Source organism: Perognathus longimembris, chromosome 3 (assembly GCF_023159225.1).
Source record: "Perognathus longimembris pacificus isolate PPM17 chromosome 3, ASM2315922v1, whole genome shotgun sequence".
In the NCBI taxonomy this organism is placed as follows: Eukaryota; Metazoa; Chordata; class Mammalia; order Rodentia; family Heteromyidae; genus Perognathus; species Perognathus longimembris.
The window spans coordinates 117,503,574-117,521,946 of record NC_063163.1 but is presented as its reverse complement, the minus strand read 5'-3'; the positions used below and the strand labels follow the sequence as shown (position 1 = coordinate 117,521,946).

Sequence of the window (18,373 nt, the reverse complement as noted above, 5' to 3'; positions counted from 1 at the left end):
CTTTTTTCTTTCTTTCTTCTTCTTCTTCACCCAGTGCCCAGCTTTTGGTACCATCAACCCATCAAGCTAATAATCATTAAGGTCCTATGAAGAACCCACAGCACTTGAGTCAACCTTGGGAATCTCTTAGGACCAGCCGGACATACATGCGGGAGAAACAAGATGAAATACCTAAGTAAGCACTCAGGTGGATGGCACAGATGTGACCTATGTTGAGAAGAGAGAGAAAACGTCACCAAGGCCAGAGCTATCTGGAGACCATCTGTGAGGAGAGGACAGAGAAAACAAAAGAACAACTAGGCGTGCTGGTGTCCAGCCCATGCATGTCACCTGGTATCAATTCTAGGCAGGTGGGGTAGAGAAAGAAGCAGACCCAAATCCTAGGCCTGGGCTCGCCCCTTTCTGGCTGTGTACCCCTGAGTAGGTAACGTACCCCTCAGTTTCCCACTCAGTGTAGTGGGGCCGTGACAGCTTTCGTGCAGGTTTTGTGATGTACATTGAAATAACATGAAATGCTATTTATTGATGCCAATCCCGGGGCTTGAATTCAGGGCCTGGGTGCTGTTCCTGAGAGCTTCATTTTGCTCAAGGCTGGAGCTCTGTCATTTGAGCCACAGTGCTACTTGCAGCTTTTTCTAAGTAGTTAATTGGAAATAAGAGTCTCACGGACTTTTCTGCCTGGGCTGGCTTTGAACCACGATCCTCAAAGCCACTGGCATGGAATGCTTTTTTAGAAATGCTTTGCATTTGTGTCAGTGCACCTCCTGTTCCATGGATGGGGGAGGGGAGAGGCACTGTCCCTGAGCTCTTCCGCTCAAGGCTAGCTCTCTACCACTTGAGCCACACAGTACCACCGGTTTTCTGATGGTTAATTGGAGATAAGACTCTCACTGACTTTCCTGGCTTTGAACCTTGACCCTCAGATCGCAGCCTCCTGAGTGGCTAGGATTACAGGTGTGAGCCACCGGAGCCCTGCTTGTGTGAAGCTTTTTGACTTTAAAAGAAGAAAGTATGTGTTTTTGTTTTTTTTAAAGACAAAGACACAATTTCTTAGCCTCCACGTTGCACTTGAAGACTGAGATGAAAAAATTCAGTGCATGTCCTCAAGGATCTCATGGTCTGCTAGGTGAGAGAGGTGAATAAAGAAATGCACATTGCATAATGGATATGGGTGGATACAATGAAGGGGGGGGAACCCCAGTGTGTGTGTGTGTGTGTGTGTGTGTGTGTGTGTGTGTGTGTGTGTGCGCGCGCGCGCGCGCGCAGACATCTCCCACTCTTTCCAGCCCATGCAGATAGGAAAGTAGGGTTTTCCGACGGCACCCTAGCCGGGGCTGCTGGTGACGCGCGTCCTCCCCCGTCCTCGGGAAAGGGGAGGAGGGAGACAGACAGAGCCCCCCTCCCCGCCCGCGGGCCAGCCCGCCTCCCGCTAGCCGGCCGGGCGCCTTACCGAGTCAGGCCACTGGGAGGCTGGGGGAGCCGGGTTGGGCGAGGAGTCGAGCGAGATGGGGGAGCTCTTATTTTGACAGGGGCCTCTCCGGGCTCTGGTATGAAGGCAGAAGGAGGCAGCCAGCGAGCCCCGATGCTTATTCAGGCTGGGGAGCGGAGCCGAGTGGAGGGGCGAGCGGGGCTCCGGCAGCGCGGGGGAGCCCGGGGAGGCGGCGGCGCGCGGCGGAGCCAGTGGCCGGACATGCCCCGGACCCGGGGCCGCTGCACCACCGCCGCCGCCCGGAGCCAGCCGGCCGGACGCCCGCACGCCCGGGTCTCCCGGCGCCGCGCAGCCCGGGGGTTGCGACCTGGACCCTCGGCGTCGGATCGACAATAAGCGCCCAGACAGCCCCCTCCCCGCCCGGGCCCGGCGTCCCCGCGGGCCTGGGGGAAAGTGAAAGGCGGAGGCGAAGGAAGGAAGGAAGGAAAGAAGGAAGGAAGGAAGGAAGGGAGGAGGAGGAGGAGGAGCAGCAGCAGGAGGAGCGGGACCCGAGCCCCGGCCGGGAGGCTCGGGGCCGAGACCCCAGCCCCGCGCCCCGCGCCCCGCGCACCGCGCCCCGCGCCCCGCGCCCCGGCCCGGGCGGGTGTGCCGGCTCCCCGCCACTGCCCGGCGCCCACGACCATGCTCGGCGGTGGCGAGGCGGGACCCCAGGCGTCCACCGATTCCCGGATCCCCTCTCCCGGGCCGGGCAGGGTTTGAGATCAAGACGCCCAGGATCAAAAGCTCACCGCCCGCCCTCGGCTTCGCACCTCCAGCGGCCCGGCCGGAGGGGGACCCCCATCCGCCCGCCGCCCCCGACCTGGCCATGGCGTCCAGCTCCGGCCTGGCGTGAGGACCCCCGGCCCGCGCGAGGTGAGGGGTGGGCTGGGGGCGAGGGCGCGTCCCGCCCGGCCGGCCCGACCGCGGGGGGGTGGGGGGCGGGGGGGCGTGGGGCGGAGGGGGGGGCGGCGGGCCGGGGAGGGGACGCGGTCGGAATCGTCTGTGGCCCCGGCGCACGCGTCCCCGGGCCGGGGTAAGGGGCGGGGGACGCCCCCCAGGGCCGGGGGAGGCTCCTCCGAGGCCCCCGGGCAGGTTGGCAGTTCCCGAGCACCGGGAGGGGGGCTCGGGGGCAGCCGGGGGACCCTGCCACCCTAGCGCGGAGAACAAGGCCGGCCTTGGGCCAGCTGGAGCAGCGAACCCTGCCCTGGGGGCTTCTGGGAGATGTAGTCCCCTTCCCAGGCTCACCGACCCCGTGGGTGCCCGCACCCCGGCACCCCTCCCCTGTCGGACGGGAGCCTCCGGGAGGAGGTGCATTGGCCCTGGGGAGATCTGGGGTCGCCCTCTGCCCCCAGGCCTTGCCGTTGAGCTGCAGGAGCCTGGAGGAACCTCCCCTGTCCAGGCCTAGGAGTGGCGGGGGCTTGTCGCTGGGGGTGGGGGGTGGGAAGGGTGGGGGTGGGACGGTCACACAGTTCACTGGAGGTGGCCCGGCACTGCCCCGGAGGAAGTGGCCCCTGCCTTGGTCCCAAGGAGCCCTTGGGGGAAGAAGGTGAGAGAGAGAGAAGGGAGTTTTAGGCCTCTTGCCTGGCTGGGGTATGTCCTGCCCTAGGGTTCTGGGAATTTGGTTTCTGGAGGGATCAAGGTCCAGTTTTCCCTTCTCCCTCTTGGGGTCTGAGGAGAGGGTCCCCTCAAAGTCTCTCTGGGAGAGGGTGTCTCTCTGGAGCAATGAAGCCAGGATCAATTTCTGTCTGTCTGTCCAGCTTCCTTCCTTCCGGGTTTTTCTAACACCCCCTCTCTCCCTCCCCCTCCTGTCTGCTACTTGGGGTATGTGTCTGTGTCCGTCTAGGGGCCCTCTGCTACAGAAGGGAAAGTATTCTGAGAGAGAGGGAGCCGGGCTATGAGCCCTGGGAAAGGGACTCTGCGGCCCTCTTGATCTTTGCCCTTTCTTCTTCCTCCCCCCCCCCCTTTACTCCTTGCTGTACTGTTTACCTGGGAAGGCATTGTATCTGCTCAAACTAGCTCTCCAGTCTTGGGAGGGGGGGGGCGGTGGTTTCCATTCCTCTTCTCCTCCTTTAGTCTTTTTAGGGGAGCAGCCATTTCCTGGAGGACAGGGGTTCCTCTGCGGCCCCCCAGCATAGGTTTGGCTGCCTTCTCTGGGTCAAGACCATGATTTCATGCCCTCAGGGGAAGAGCGTGCTCAGGTCTGTCCTCCCAGCGTGTGCGCTGAGGCCCTGAAGCCTCAGGACATGGTGAGAATGGAGGAGGAAGGCCAGGGGTGGGGAGGGAAAGAAGGTGGCAGGCAGGCACTGCTTTCCTCAGGTGATCTACCTTCTGGGCCTTGGAGGACTGGGCCAGTGCTGGCCGCCTCCCTCTCCTGAGTTCTCTGCTGACTTCTGTGACTCTTGCTTGGGATGGGGTGGGGTTGATCGTGGGAAGTGGGCTGGTGAGGGAGAGGTAGAATGATTCTTATGCTCCTGTCACAGGGGCTAGAGTGGTCTTGCTTGTGGAAGGTACATTGGACACCTATGGCTTCATTGAGCTCCTTTCGGTCTCCTGTCTCTTGGTGCCTTGGCCTCGGGGTTCAGCCACGGTGAGGCAAGGCAGTAGTCTTCTGGCACAGACCTAGCTGGGGGCAGAGCGGACACGGCGAGGGCTGGAGTGCCTGGCACTTGCTGTAGATGAGAGGATGCTGCACACGGCGGGGGGGTGGGGGGGGTGGGGTGGTGGTGGTGGTGGTGGTGAGGGTGTCTGCCTTTGGAGAGTGGCTGAGACGGAGCTCTGGGGAGTCTTGGAGTGGGTTGGGAGGAAAGCACCAAGGTTGCAGGTGGCAACAAGTTTGGCCTCAATGGAAGGAGCTCTGTAACTGCTCCTCCAGGGAGAACCTGGGCCCCCCCCCCACCTTGCCTCGGGCGCCACTGCAGGCTGAGGTTTGTGTCCCAGCACCCTTAGGCAGCTCCTGGGAGCCAGGGTGACTATGTGTCCAGTCTTCCTTGGATCAAAAGAGGCCTGCCAGGAGGTGGGAGGCACATTGGGGCTCCTGCTGTCTCTGTGCCACGTTGACCTCTCCCCAGCTTCCTGGCTGCTGACAGTGACTCTCAAAAGCCTGGGCACCCAAGGATGATGGGAAAATGGCATCCCTTGCTTCCTTGTACTAGAGCCCTGGGCACTGCCCCGGTGCTGACCCGAGAGAAGGGACAGGAGGGGGATGGCACCGTGGGAAAGCGGCAGCCGTGGGAGCCAAGCGGTGCCGGCTGGGTGCCGCGGGCAGGGAGCCTCTGCCTGGCCCGCTCCCCCTGGGGTGGGGCCGCCTGCTCGGGGACTGGCTCAACCTGTTGAGCGCCTGGCTGCTGTAGCTTGCTTGGCATCTGGGCCTCTGCCTGCCAGCCCCAACAGCTGCCCACCTGTAGCCGCACTGCGGGGACGGGCCCCAGGGCCCGGGGAAAGAGGTGCCCATTGGCTCAGGGGACCAGGTGGGGGCTCCCGGGAGGGCTGAGCATCCCCTCCATGGATGGCTGAGTTTCTCCCCGTCTCAGAGCTGGGGTTCGGGAGCTGGGTGGCCAGCTGGGTGGAGCTGAGGGCCACCGTCCCGGTGTTCCTGAGCTGCCGCTTGTCACTTGGATGGGCGGCCCTGGAGCCAGCCTGGAGTTACAGCCTGGAATTTCCTCTGCCGGGTGCCAGGGCCAGGGCCAGGCCTCCAGGGCCCCACCCCCAGCCTGGCCTGACCTCCCTCTCTCCCTCCTTCCCTGGTGAGCCCGGCCCGACTTTCCCTGGAGGTTGGAGGAGGGGCAGCAAGGGCCCTCTGGCTGTCCCCGGAGGGATGACTTCCTGGGTGTGTGTGGGTGTTGCAGTGCCTCAGTCTCCCCTACGACCCTCATCTCTGTGGAGGGCAGAGAAGATGTGAATTCCCACCGTGTTGCTACCTCAGCCTGCCCCCCCCCAATGTTACTGGCCCTTGGCTGTCCCCTATTCTCCCTGACCTCTTCACTCCTGGCCCCCCCTTCAGACCCAAATGCTGCTGGGGAAGCAGAGGCGGAAGGCGGTGGGTCAGGGGAGCAGGTCCCCCCTTGCCCTCAGTTCTTAGGGGAGTAGAGGCCTCTCCCTGGCTCCCTTCTATTCCTGTCAGTGGCAAAAGCCAGCCAGGAGCTCTCCTTTGCCTTCAGTCCCGCAGCCTGGGCCCTTCCTGCTTGGCCCTGGGCCCGCTGCTGCCCCTCCGGACTTGGTGTCTCTTTTGGGGGGGCGGGGGGAGGCCTTTCCCCCTGGCCTGGGACTTCCTCTGTCCAACCTCTCCCCTTGGTCTTGGGCTAGCAGCTCAGTGAGCCCGTGCTCCCCTCCCCCTCCCCCCTTCTCAACTGGGAATGGCCCTGAATCCAGCATTTCCAGCATTTCGAAACCAGGATTGTTTTGAAATCCCAGAGTACTTCTCCACCCCTTCGACTCCCCTCTCCACTAGGAAGGAGGGACCTTGTCCTCTAATCTGACTTCATGCTGTGCATGGAGGTGGAGTGTGTGTGCTAGCGCATGGCCACGTACTACTGCTGTGTGTGTGTGTGTGTGTGTGTGTGTGTCAGAGCTGGTGTGTCTCTGGGCAATTTTATGTGGTTGGCCAGTGTCTGGTAGTTTCCTGAGCTCTCTTGGGGCTCTCTTGGAATATAGGCAAGTCCCTCTGGGTCTTGAGAGTTTGGGGGTTCTTTTTTAGGAGGTACTTTGATTATGTATGTGTCTGTGGCTGGAGGCATGTATCTTTGACGTGTGCGTGCACACGTGTGTGCTTTGCATCCCTCTCGCCTCCTCCTCCCTGGGAACATGTCTGGGTGTGTAGTCACAGGTCTCCCGCAGCTCCTCGGCTCCTTGGACGTGGAGTCCTCTGCCCTTTGATAGGGAGGTTTCCTGGAGGAGGGCCAAGGCTCCTGGCAGTCCTAGCCCTTGGAGAGAGAGTGGCGGGCTGGAGACACTTGGGGATAAACGGTCGCCCTCGTGGTCCCCAGCCCTGTGAGGGGTCAGGGGTCCCCCAGGGCCAGATCGCCTTCTGTCCTGAAGAGACAGGGCTGGCTGTGAAGCTGTTAAGGAAGATCTTGAGCTCTAAAGGAAAGTTCCCCGCCCCCCCCCAACCGTTGTCACTTGCTTCTTTGGGGACAAGGAACAACTAGTCACATCAGACCTGGGAGCTTGGTGGCAAAGTGTAAGTTCAGAGAAGTTGAGTTCTTTGGTGAGCAGCAGTGAACCGCCAACAAGCGTCTATTTTCACCCCAGCAGAGGATGGAGGGGCCTGGAATGCAGGCCCTTGGGGGTGGGGGAGTAGCTGCCCCTGCAGTCCTGGGTCCCAGGGCTCCCTCCCTCCTACTGCATTAGACATAGTGGGTGGGAGAGGAAGTTCTGAGGACCGGACTGGCACAGGGGTGGGCTGTACAGGTTGGAGGCCCTGATACCTCCCCAGAACTCAGTTTCCCTTTCTGGGATCTCGCACTCTAGTTGAATGCTGTCTTCTGGAGGCCAGGCAGGGCCCGGGGAGGTTAGCTGCAGGTGGGCATGGGCTAGGCCGGCCCAGGGGCAGGGAGGGCGGGCCAGAGGCACAGGTTGGTACAGCGCCGAGTGACCCAGCAGGGGGAGGGGCTTGGCAAGGAATTTTCAGTTTGTGTTTCTCAATCTCTGTCTCGGAGACACGCACGCACACGTCACTGCACACTGCAGACGCTCAGCTACCTTCAGTAGATGAGTCCAGAAAAGTCACCCAGGTGGTGGCAGGGCAGGGTGGTGCCAGAAGGGACCGTGTTCTGGCGGGCACCCTGTAACTGCCTGCCTCTAGCAGTGGACGCTAAGTCCAGCCCGAATCCAACGCTGTCCCGGGCCTGGGAGCAACACAGGCTGCAGAGGGTTAAGTCTGGTTGGCAGAGACCCCCCCCCCAGTGCAGTGAGAGAGAGGGAGGGGTGGTTAGCAGCTTGCTCTAGTTGGCGTCTCTCCCAGAATTCTTCGGAAAAGAACTCCCCTTTGACCCCCAGTACAAACTGAGCCCAGCCACCAGCCTCCCTCCCGCCTGCTGTGGGAGATTCACCCAGTCCCGGCTACTGAACTGCTAGGCCTTCCTTACCCCAGGCCAAGTCCTAGGACTGGGCGTCTTCCGGGGCGGGGGGACTGCAGCCAGGGAGACCCCCCCCCCAGGGCCTGCAGGAACCACAGCCGTTCTCTTCCCTGACATAAGATCACCTCCCCGTGGCTGGTACGGGAGGTGGGGGTCCTCAGGCTTCCCACTCCCCAGGTCCTCGGGGGCCAGGGGTGGGAGGCTTCCCCGCCTCCCGTGGGGCCAAGCGATCTGGGAACTCTGAGGTCTTCCAGTGCCTTCTCCTTGCCTGCCTGCTTCCAGGACGGGGAGGGGGGGAGGGGGGGCAGCTGGGTCAGGCCTGGCTCCCGGCCAGTCCACAGAAGTCCTGGCGTGGTGTCGGGGGTGGGGGGGTGTTCTGAGCAGCTCAGGGACTTCCTGTAGCTGCAGGCTGCGTGTATGTGTGTACAAGTTTGGGTGGGGGGCGGGGGAGGGCTGGAGCCAGGGTTCTGGGAGGATGGGGGCATAAGATGGCTGGCGTGGGGGGGGAGGGGCTTCTAGCTGTGACCCTCTCTCCACAGGGAGCCCCCCATCTCAGACCACACCCTTGAGCCTGAGCCTGAGCACATTCTCCGGAGGTGAGCAGTCCGCGCGCGCGTGCTTGTGGGCCTCCTTCTGGGCCTCCCTGGTCTCTCTCTGCAGTGGCCGCACCGTCCTGGCTTAGCCTCCCACTCGGCTGGCTTTTCTGTCTTTTGGGCTCCCTCCTCCTGGCTTTCTGCCCCCCCCCCACTTGGCCTTGCATTCTGCACCCCTGGAAGAGAGGGGCCTCCCCTGGCTCCTGGTGGGCAAACGGCTTGGCACCTAGATGGGGGTGTGGGGACTGGGTGGGGTGAGGGGCTGGGATGAGGAGGGTTAAAGCTGGGCTCCAGTGAAAGTTCCAGCCCTGTTCTCAGCTGCATCTTTCCCCTGGTGGGAGGTGGGGAGACTCAAGGCAGCGCCCCAAGGGCAAGCTATGCCAATTACTTGCTGCCCTAGCTGGCTCTGGGCTCTACTGGGCTTTGTCAAAGCCAGAGTGGCTATCTGCCGCCTTCATGTGGCTTTTGCTGCCCTGATTCTATAGGCTCAGGAGACATGCGCATACACACACACACACACACACACACACACACACACACACACACACAGGCAGCCTCCCTCCCCTCCTTCCTTACTTAGCAACAACTCCCTGAATTCACAACAAACACTCCTGTGGGCTCCCGTCTGACTAGGGAAAGCTGGAGGACGCCAGGGACCGGGAGGAGGGGCTTCTCCCTGTTGTGGGGGCTTCTAGGCTCTTCATCTCATCCCCCCCCTCCCCTCCCTGAGGCGGGCTACTTCCCCAGAGATGGGGAGGAAGTTGCTGTGCCTCCAGCTCAGGCAGTGGGAAAAAAAATGGAGAAGAGTGGACAGGTATGGCCCAGCAGAGCGTGGCGGCCCGACGGCAGGGCTTGGACTCCAGGCCGGCCCCACTTGACCTTTGACCCCCACCTGGGGCACGGAGGGGCGGCCGACTTCTTCCTAGCCCAGGGCATGTCTCAGCAGGGGGCCAGAGCCGTGGTCCAGGACACTTGCCTTGTCACCTTGCTGGCTGTGAGGGACCTGGATGTCCACCGAGGTAGCGTGTGGGGGAGGGGGAGGCCGGTGGTGGGAGGCCTGGGAACTTTGCTCTCTAGGAGCTCAGGGCCCCGCCGGCACCTGCGTGCAGGGGGTGGGGAGCGGCGTGCTGGCTTTGATCTCCTCCCCGGGCAGGAACTGCGTGTGGTCTCTGGTGTGGGACCCGGTACCCAGCAGGCAGGCTTGTGGGATGAGGGTAAGGCTGGACAGGACACTCATGCTCTTGAAGCAGAGCGGATACCGCGCGTGGTGCCCTGGCTGAGAACCCCATCACTGGAGTGGCTCCTGACGGGAGGCTGTGCATCCCGGGCTTCCCTTCTCTTCTACAGTACTTCTAGGACCAGGGGAGGTGGTGTTCTGTAATTCTAAATAGTGCACACTGAGGTAAGAGGATTCCCCCTTATCCCAGGGCTTCCAGGTTAGCCTGCTAACATAGCCACACCTCATTTCAATAACATAAGAAATAAGAGGGCTTTTTTTTTTTTTTTAGTGGAGTTGTTTTGAGGATTAAACTAGATAAAGGGGGTGCGCCTGTGGCTCACACCTGTAATCCTAGCTACTCAGGAGGCTGAGATCTGAGGATGGCGGTTCAAAGCCAGCCTGGGCAGGAAAGTCCACGAGACTCTCATCTCCAATGAACCACCAGAAAACCAGAAGTGGCGCTGTGGCTCAAAGTGGCAGAGCGCTAGCCTTGAGCTGAAGAGCTCAGGGACAGCACCCAGTCCCAGAGTTCAAGCCCCATGACAGACTAAGTAAGTAAATAAATAAAAATAAACTAGATAATACATGTGGAGGGTTTGAGCAAATGCTCAATTAATGTTAGAGACCCTCTTCCTTATTACCAGCAGAGTTTCTGCTGGAACTCTTGACACCCCAGGGGCTCGAATGGAGAAAGGATTGATAGAGGGGAAGGGACAGCCCTTCTAGTACTATACACGTCTGGACTCTTAAGACCCCCCCTTGTTGCTGCCTCAGTTTCCCCATTGTTGGTGCCAGCTGATGGTTTGGTTGCAAGTTTTCCTGGAGAAGGCGGGGAGGGGGGAGGCTGAGCACTTTGTCCTCTCATTATTGCCCCAAACTTGCACTTCGCAGAGCCAGCCCAGCCCTCCTCCCTTCCCCCCTCCCTGGGCGGGCTGCTTGCTCAGTTCAGCTTCAGCACCCCTCCCACCGACCATCCCCTGCCGCTCTGTTCTTTCACTGGACTGAACAAGACATTCTGTCCTGAAATGGCTCCATGGCCACCTCCTCTTCTTCCTGGCCTAGGGTCAGGGGCCTTCTTCCTTGGGGAGAAAAGTGGCGGCCTGAGGTTGTGCCCTGGACCTCATCTGCCAGGCCTGTCTCTGTCCTCTAGATTCCCTGCCTGGGTGTTCTTTCTTCCTACCACCGTGAAGGGCCAGTGCCCGGGTAGAGAAGCCCAGGGGGGCATACTTGTCACCTGCTGGCCACGGAGGGGCGGGGAGAGAGCCCATCTCTCCAGAGCCGGGAAGGGGAGCAAGCGTCTGGGCATTCCTAGCATCTATGGGACATCCCAGCATCCTCGAGCTGCTGAGGTCTCTGGCCAGTGCTGAGGGCCCTGCCTTGGCTCTGTGTGCCCTGGGACCCAGGAGGATGTGGAGTGACAGCTAGTGTCAAGGCTCCCGGGACGGGAGGAGGCGGTGGTGGGTGGACTGAGACTCCCAGTGCCCCCAGGTGAGGGGAGCCACGCTGTCAGGTGGTTGGAATTTTCTGGGGATTAACTTGTGGTAAAAGTGCTTGTGAGGCCAGGGTTCCCCCAGTCGAAGGCCGGGGCTTGGCTAGTAGGTGCCCTCTCTAGCCTGATATTAGGAGGGATGACCAGAGCCCTTGACTAAGGTCTTGTCTCCCTTTGTCCTTCTGGGACAGAGGGGACAGCCCTCATGGACCTGGAGGGCAGAGCTCGTGGGCCTGAGCCATGGCTCACTGTGGAGCTGGCCAGGCCTCCTGTGCCCGGCCTCTGGGCCTGTTCCTTGGGCAGGCCGGGGCTATTTTTGGGATCAGGCTGGGGCTCTGGGGCTGGTTTCAGATGTTCCAATGTGAACAGGAGAAAATGGGAACAGATGGCTGGAGGGTTCTAATCGGCGGGTCCTGCTGGGAGCAGGTTATTTTTAGGGCCTTGTTAACCCTTTGGGGGCACGTGGGCCCCCCCTGAGAGGTACAGCCCTCTGGTCTTGTCCCTGGGCCTCCTTCTGGCCAGAAATGCATGTCAATTGCCCTTCTTTCTCTTCCAGGCCCTCTATTGCACTTTAGGGTGACTGCCAAAAGGGTCAGACAAGGAGAGGGTGCCTGGTAGGAGGGTTGCAGGCCAGGGAAAGGGCAGTCCCTCCTCGCTTGCCTCAGGGGTTTGGAGACAGAGACCTGAGGCGGGACAGTAGACAGATGCTCTCTGGGTTCCTGCTGTGGGGGGGGGGGGGGTGAGCCCAGGAATGCCTGAGGGGCAGCTAGTGGAGGGAGCCTGCCTGTTCCAGGAGAGCAGAGGACAAGCCGTGGAAACACTAACAACCAACATGCTCCTGGGCCCCATGTACTCAATTACTCAAAGAGCAAACATCCGGATGATACATCCCTGCCTTTCACCCAAGGTACATTCATGACATGCCCACCTACTTGGGTAGCATGGCAAGAGAGGTCAGGGCCAGTCAGAGAGCATCCGGGCCACACAGAGTCTGTTGCAGGCTGGTAGGACTTGGGCATTCCATGAGTGAGTTTGCTACTACTAGCTCACTTTGTAAAATCATCCTCACTTTTGCAGATGGGCAAACTGGGGCTCAGAGGGAGAAAGGGGTGGCCCGACGCCCCACAGCTCAGAAGGGTCCGAGGGGACTGGTACCCTGCCCGACTACCTGGTCCGTTCTCATGCTACTGCACCGGGGTGCCCGCTGGGGTCTCAGCCCCAGTCTCGAGGCGGCCGTGGGCACCAGATGTCTTCGGAGGGCAGGTTTATGGGGTGGGCGTGTGGGAAAGGAGGGCTGGGCTCAGGGACCCTGTCCGCGTCTGCTCTCACAATCCCCTAAGCCCTTCTTGCCCAGGAGTGCCAGGACTGACACTGGAAACCCCATGTGGCCTTCCTGTCTCCCTTGCTGGAGGATCACAGGCACACATCCTGTCTCACCCCCCCCCCCCGGCCCTCCTGCCCCTGCTTCCCGGAGGGTCAGGGCAGCCTGGGTGGCCATGTGGGTAGAGCCTGATGGCCCTCCAGGTGCTGCTGGTGCCAAGAGGCCGGGCCAGGCCGCCGGGGTGCTGGGCCGGAGGGAGGTGTCTGCCTGTGGCAGTACCTGGGGGAGAGCGCGGAGCGGAGCAGCAGGCAGGTTCTGGGCGAGGTCCCGCCCCGTGGTGCGCGGGCTGTGCCAGCAGCCTGCCCGCACTCCACTCCTCCCACAATGGCCCCATTGTTCCCGACAGCCAGGCAGTTTGGAGGAGCTTCCTCAGCCACCCCTACCCCCCTAAAAGAGGGGGCCACGTTAACCCCTTGGAGGGCTGAGGCCAGGTGATGGGCCCCAGGGCGCTGCTGCCCTGCTCATCTCTCCCTGTTCTGAGAAATCAAGGCTTGGGAAATCACTCCCTCCCCATAGGCAACCCGCAGCCACCAGCCACCTCCTGAGCCCAGGCTATCCCACCAGGTAGACCCTCTCCCACCCCCACTCCGGCACGGGTGCCAGGGGGCAGGAAGTGCCAGTGGAGTGGCAAGAGGAGACCAGATATATTTGGGCCGGTGGGGCTAATTCCAGCCGCCACCGCCTGCCCTACTGGCTCCTGAGCTCCTTTCCTTCCTGTGAAACCAGAGCTGGGTTGGGCCTAGCTCAGGATTTCGGTGGATTTAAAGAGGCAGCACCTTCCCTGCCAGCCTGGCTTCCTTTCCCCCTCCCCAGGTAGGGTCTGGGGCCGAGAGAAGGCTAGGGAGCTTCAAGCTCCTCCCTTGGCCTGGGCTAACCCCTGCCCCTGGCCTCTGTTGGGGTACCAAGCTTTTGGCACTCTTGTCTTCCAGAGCCTTGGGCGGGTGGGGTGGGCGGGGGTGGGCTGTGGTTTCCTGTGTTGGCTGTTTGTGCCTGGCCCAGAGTGCCCGCCGCCGCCGCCTGCCTGGGCTTCCTGCCCTGTCTTGTTTCCTTGTGCCCCCCGCCCCTCCCCACCCCTCTGTTCTGGGGGAGGGAGCAGCTAGGGATTGAGCAGCAGTCTCTGGGGCACCCCAATGCTAGGACCGAGGCTACCTGGTAATGGCTTCCAGGAGCCACGGGAAGTGAGGTGATGACACAGGTTTGTCTGGGCAGTGCCGCTTTGTCCTCGCGGGCTCTGCAAGGGACGGGGACCCAGAATGGGCAGAACTGCTCTCCCCCAGGGTCCCCTGCTCAGGGTCCTAGGCTGGAAGGCTCTAGGATCAGGCTGCTTCATGGCCCAGCGGGGTTGTGGTTGCCTGGTCTCACCCTGGGGATACAGGTGGGGAGGTGGGGTGGGGCTGGAAACTCCCAGGCAAAACCTCCCAAGCAAAACGTTGATTTGCATGGACTCCTCTGGGGGGGGGGTGGGAGGAAGTGGGGAGAGTTGCTAGGAACCAGGGCCAGGGGGGAAGCCCCCCCCCCCAGCTTGGAAGTTCCCACACAGAGGGTCCCAGAGTAGCACCTTGGTCCTTGAGCAGATTTCCTGCTAGGCTGCGAATCCTTGACCTCCCCTCCCGCCACTGAGTCACCCCCTCAGGAAGAGGAAGTGACCTTAGAGGGAGACCTGAGGACCAGAGAGGCCTGACACCAGGAGAAAGGAGACATGGAGACCTTGTTGTCTGGCTGGACCTCCATCCAGACAGCAAGGATTTTGCCCCCGGTGCCCCCAGCACAGGTGTGTTTTCACGAATTACAGGGGGTTCTAGTTGTACACTTTCCTTCCTAGAAGTGCCTGGTTGCTGCACATAAGGCTCTCCAAAGCCTTTCCTCATCTCCTCTTTGGGGTTTGTTTTTGTTTATTTTTATACCTGTCCTGGGGCTTGAACTCAGGGCCTGGGTACTGTTCCTGAACTCTCCCCCGCAAGGCTAGCTAGCTCTCTACCACTTGAGCCATACCCCTACTTCAGCTTTTCTGACAGTTTCCTTGGAGTTAAGAGTCTCACAGACTTTCCTGCCTGGGCTGGCTCTGAACCATGATCCTCAGATTTCAGCCCCCTGAGTAGCTAGGATTGCAGGTGGGAGCCACTGGCCCGTTGGTTTTTATGTTTCATTTGGCAGAGCTGGGATTGAACCCAGGCCTGAGATTCACCTTCAGTCCTGAGGCGGTTGTAAACTGAGCATTGAGAGACTGGTGGGCCAGCTGATCACCAGGCTGGGGCTCAGGACTGGAAGTAGACCGGGTGGAAGCAGCCAGGGTGTAGCTGGGGGGTGGGAAGCCACCCTCCCTCCCCGGCCCGGCTCTGTTGAGCACAGCTGGAGCTGAGCACCTGGAAGCTCTGGGCACTGAGCCTTCCTTGGCTCTCTCCTGGCTGGGGTCAGGCTTACATTAACCTTTCAGGCTGTGATGCTCACTCCCTACCCCCATCGGAGGTACAGGGTGGGGGCTAATAACCCGGGCTCTCCTTTCTTTCTTTTTTGTGCCAGTACTAGGGCTTGAACTGGGGGACTGGGTACTGCCCCTTACTTAGCTTTTCCACTTAAGGCTAGCACCCTACCACTTAACCACACCTCTGTTTCCAGATTTGGGGTGGTTAACTGGAGGTAAGAGGCTCATGAACTTTCCTACCCCATGTGGCTTTGAACCTGGAGCCTCACATCTCAGCCTCCTGATGTGGCTGCCAGCTCTCTTTTCATTTTTTGAGACTAGGACGCACCTCAAACTCTTCAGTCCTCTGGCCTCAGGCCCCCCCCCCCCCCCCTCCGCCAGCCACACTGAGGCAGTACACTACCACCACACCCCACCTTGCCCTAGGCACCTTCTCTTGGGTAAGCTCCTGGCCTTTTCCTCAGGTGACTCGCACCTGCTCCCTCCCTGTTTGTGAGCACATGGTGTCACGTCTCCCCTCCCTAAGAGCTGCCACATTCCCAGAGGTCCATCCCTTTCCTTTCTCCAGTCTTAGGGAGCTCCCAGTATGGTACGGAGGAAGGCTTCTCCATTGGAGCCTGGAGAACTGCGGTTGCAGGAACCAGCCCTTCCTGCCTCCCAAGGCCAGGCCTTGCCAGTGTCTTCAGGGAGGTGGGGGGGGTGGAGGAGGAGGAGGAGGAGGAGCAGCTCTTTAGGGGCTGGGGCCTGCTCTTGAGGGGCAGCTGGGTGGGGGGCGGGGGGAGTGTGAGATGGGAAAGTCCTGACTCATCCTGGCTTGACTGGGCTCGCCCTGTGGCTGGGTGGGAGCTGGGGTGGGGTGGAGGGGGCCTCCCTGGGGCCACTGGAGAGGGCTATTTCCAGACAGCCCCATCCCCAAATCATCCTAGAGCCTTGCCTTGGGGGCTGTAAACCTAGGTCGTGGCTAGCCCCTGCCCCTTGCCCTGCCGGGCTCCTTGAGACTAATGGCTGTAACTGCAATGTTGGGGAGCCCACCTATCTGGCATAAGGTCAGAGGAGCAGTCCTGGCGGCAGAGATGATGACACTTGGGTGCCTGGGATGGGGGTTCTGCGCTGGTCGTGCTGCCGCTCCTTCCTTTCCCCAGGCCTCAGTTTCCCCCTTAGGAAAGGGGTGGACAGTGGAGAATGGGCTGGGTTTGAAGGAGGCCCGCTGTGGGCCCGCCCGGCGCTCAGGTGTCCGCGGGGGTGGGGGGGGGGTGGAGGAGGTGGGGGTGGCGGGCTGTGGCCGCACTGGGCCCTGGACTTTGGAACCTTCCTCCGAGGAGCCCTCCTCCCCTCCCCCGGAGGCGGGCCGGCGCGGGGAAGGTCGGCGCGGCCCGGGGTTAAGTTAGGGTTAGGCTGGGCGAGGGTGGCAGGTGGGGCCCTTCACCCCGGGGGGCCCCCGCGCCGCCGCCGCTGGGCGGGGAGCCGCGCGAGCGTGCACGGGTGTGTCGGGCCGGACCTGTCACGGGGGGAAGCGCCGGGGCCTCGCCCGCCCCCCGCCCCCCGCCCCCCCTCCCCGGGGACCTGCCGCAGGGGGCCGGGCGGGCGGGCGGGGGCCCCGCCGGGCCGCGGGGTCCGCGCGCTGCGTGGGGCTCCCCGGGGGCCTCGGCCTCCCGCTCGGCCCCGTCGGCCCCGCTCCGGCCCGGCCCGTGCGCCCCGGGCGGCGGGGCCCGCGGGGCCGGCCGGGAGCGCGCGCCTCCTTCCCGGGGCTCCGTGCGTGTCTTTGTCTCCCTGTCCACGTGTGAGCCGTGTGTGTGCGTGTGTGTCACACTCGGGGTGCCGGCGGGCCTCGCGTGCGTGCGGGGCCCGCGGGCCGCCGCGCCGTGCGCCTCCCGCCTCCCGCCCGCTGGCTCTGTCGCTCGCCCGCCCGCCCGCTCGCTCGCTCGCTCGCCCGCCCGCCCGCCCGCCCGCTCGCTCGCTCGCTCTCTCCCGCTCGCCCTCCCGCTCGCGCTCGCCGGGCTCTGCCGGGGGACGGGGGAGGGGGGCGCGGCGGGGGAGGGGAGGCTCCTGCATTCTTGCGGTCGGGGAGGAATCCGAGCCCGCCTCGCTGGTCTCCAGAAGAGCCCAGCTGCAGCCCCGGGGCCCCGCCAGGCCTCTCGCTGCCCGCCCGGGCCTGCCGGGATGGGCACGGGCTAGGCCTCGAGCTGGGGGCGGGGCGGGCCCGGCCCCCGCCCCGGCCCCTCGGAGGCTGCGGCGCCCCGGGGGCCGGGTGCAGCGCCGGGGCGGGGCCTGCGCGGTGCCCCCACCCCGCGCGTGTGGGGGGGGCGTGTCTGACCGCGGGGACTCCCCGGGGTGGGGGGGGGCGCCCGGGCCACCTTCGGGCCGCCCCACGCGGCCACCTGGGCCACCGCACCCACCTGGGAAGCCCGTGGGCGCCTGGGAAGGGGCTGGCCGGGGACCGCGAGCCCCCTGCGGGCAAGGTGGGGGGGGAGGGATGGGGCCCGGACTGACCTCCAGGAGCGAGACCCCGGCAGCTAGTCTACCCTCCCCAGACCCACCCTACCTAATCCAGTTCCTCAGTCCCAGGGCTGCTGGGTCCTCCCCTCCGCCCTCCCACCCTTCTCCTTCCCCTCTCTCCAAGTCACAAGTTTTCTCTTTGGGGCTTGTTGCTGCAGTCCGAGCTCCAGCGCCGAGTACCTGGCGGGCCCCGGGCACGCACAGGGGCCGTGGTCCCACAGTGTTTGGGAGCCATGAGGATCCTGGCTAACAAGACAAGGTGTGTGGGTGACCTGGAGGGCGGGATGCGCGTGCGGAGCGTGGGGTAGGGCGGGCCACGGTGACCGCGCTGGCGTGGAGAGGGAGCTCCCGTGGACACCGGGCTCCCAAGGCCACCGGTGGGCTGCGGGGGGGGGCGGGGGGCACCACGTGGGAAGGCCTGGCCTGGGGCCGCATCTGCACCCCAGCCTCAGCAGCGCCGGGGCCCAGGGGGCTGACAGCCAGCCAGCCAGCCATGCCTGTGTTTTGGTTCCTTCGAGGTCTTCCCTCCAAAAACCGTCCGAGCTCCTAGCAGACCCCCGGGGGCCCCCTATGCGGGGTCCGCCGGCTCCCCCTGGCCGCGGTGCCAGGGTAGGGGTGGGAGTTGGAGTGCGGGTGGTGCCCGCCTCTCTCCACCTCCCCCGAAGAAGCGGGCAGACAGGGCCAGGCGGCAGCAGCAGGACAGCAGAGCTGAAATAAATCTGAGCTGGTGTGGAATGAGGGGGGATAAATATCCTCTCCCGTGATGTGATCTTTCCAGCGGCTATTAATAGGTCTCCGGGGAGGGGGAGGCGGCGGGGGGGAGCGGGCTGGAGCTTAAAGGGCCCGCAGCCCAGGCTGCAGGAATCCTTGGCTTCTAGCTGCAATCACGTCTGCTTGACATGCCGCTCCCCTCCCCCCCTCCCCCAGCCCCCGCCTGCCTGCGGGGCCCGGCTGGCCCACCCTCTCCAGGCCTTCCCCTCTGGCTCTGAGAAGCCGTCTGGACTTGAGGGTACCACTCTCCAGAGTGCTTTTCCCACCCCCTCCCCTGGGGAATAGGGCTGGGACCTGAACTGGGTGACTCATAGGTCTGTAGCCCTCCCCCTTCTGGTGTTGGGACATCAGAGGAGAGTTGAGATTTAGGACCTTGAAAGGAGTTGGAAGACAGCAAACCCAGAAAGGGGTGTGTGGCGGGGGGGGGGGGGGGGGGGGGGGGGGAGCTGCCAGAGGGGAG

At 62.9% G+C, this 18,373-nt stretch overlaps 1 protein-coding gene across 1 annotated transcript in view; it reads left to right on the top strand.

Moving 5' to 3' along the window:
• The first annotated feature begins 1,540 nt into the window (after positions 1 to 1,540).
• Positions 1,541 to 18,373, top strand: part of Bcl9l (BCL9 like) — a 26,445-nt gene continuing 9,612 nt past the window's right edge. The window contains 3 exon segments of the mRNA XM_048343947.1: positions 1,541 to 2,341; positions 8,082 to 8,138; positions 17,301 to 17,401. Of these exon segments, the coding sequence (XP_048199904.1) occupies positions 17,376 to 17,401 (26 nt within the window). The 5' untranslated portion in view covers positions 1,541 to 2,341; positions 8,082 to 8,138; positions 17,301 to 17,375.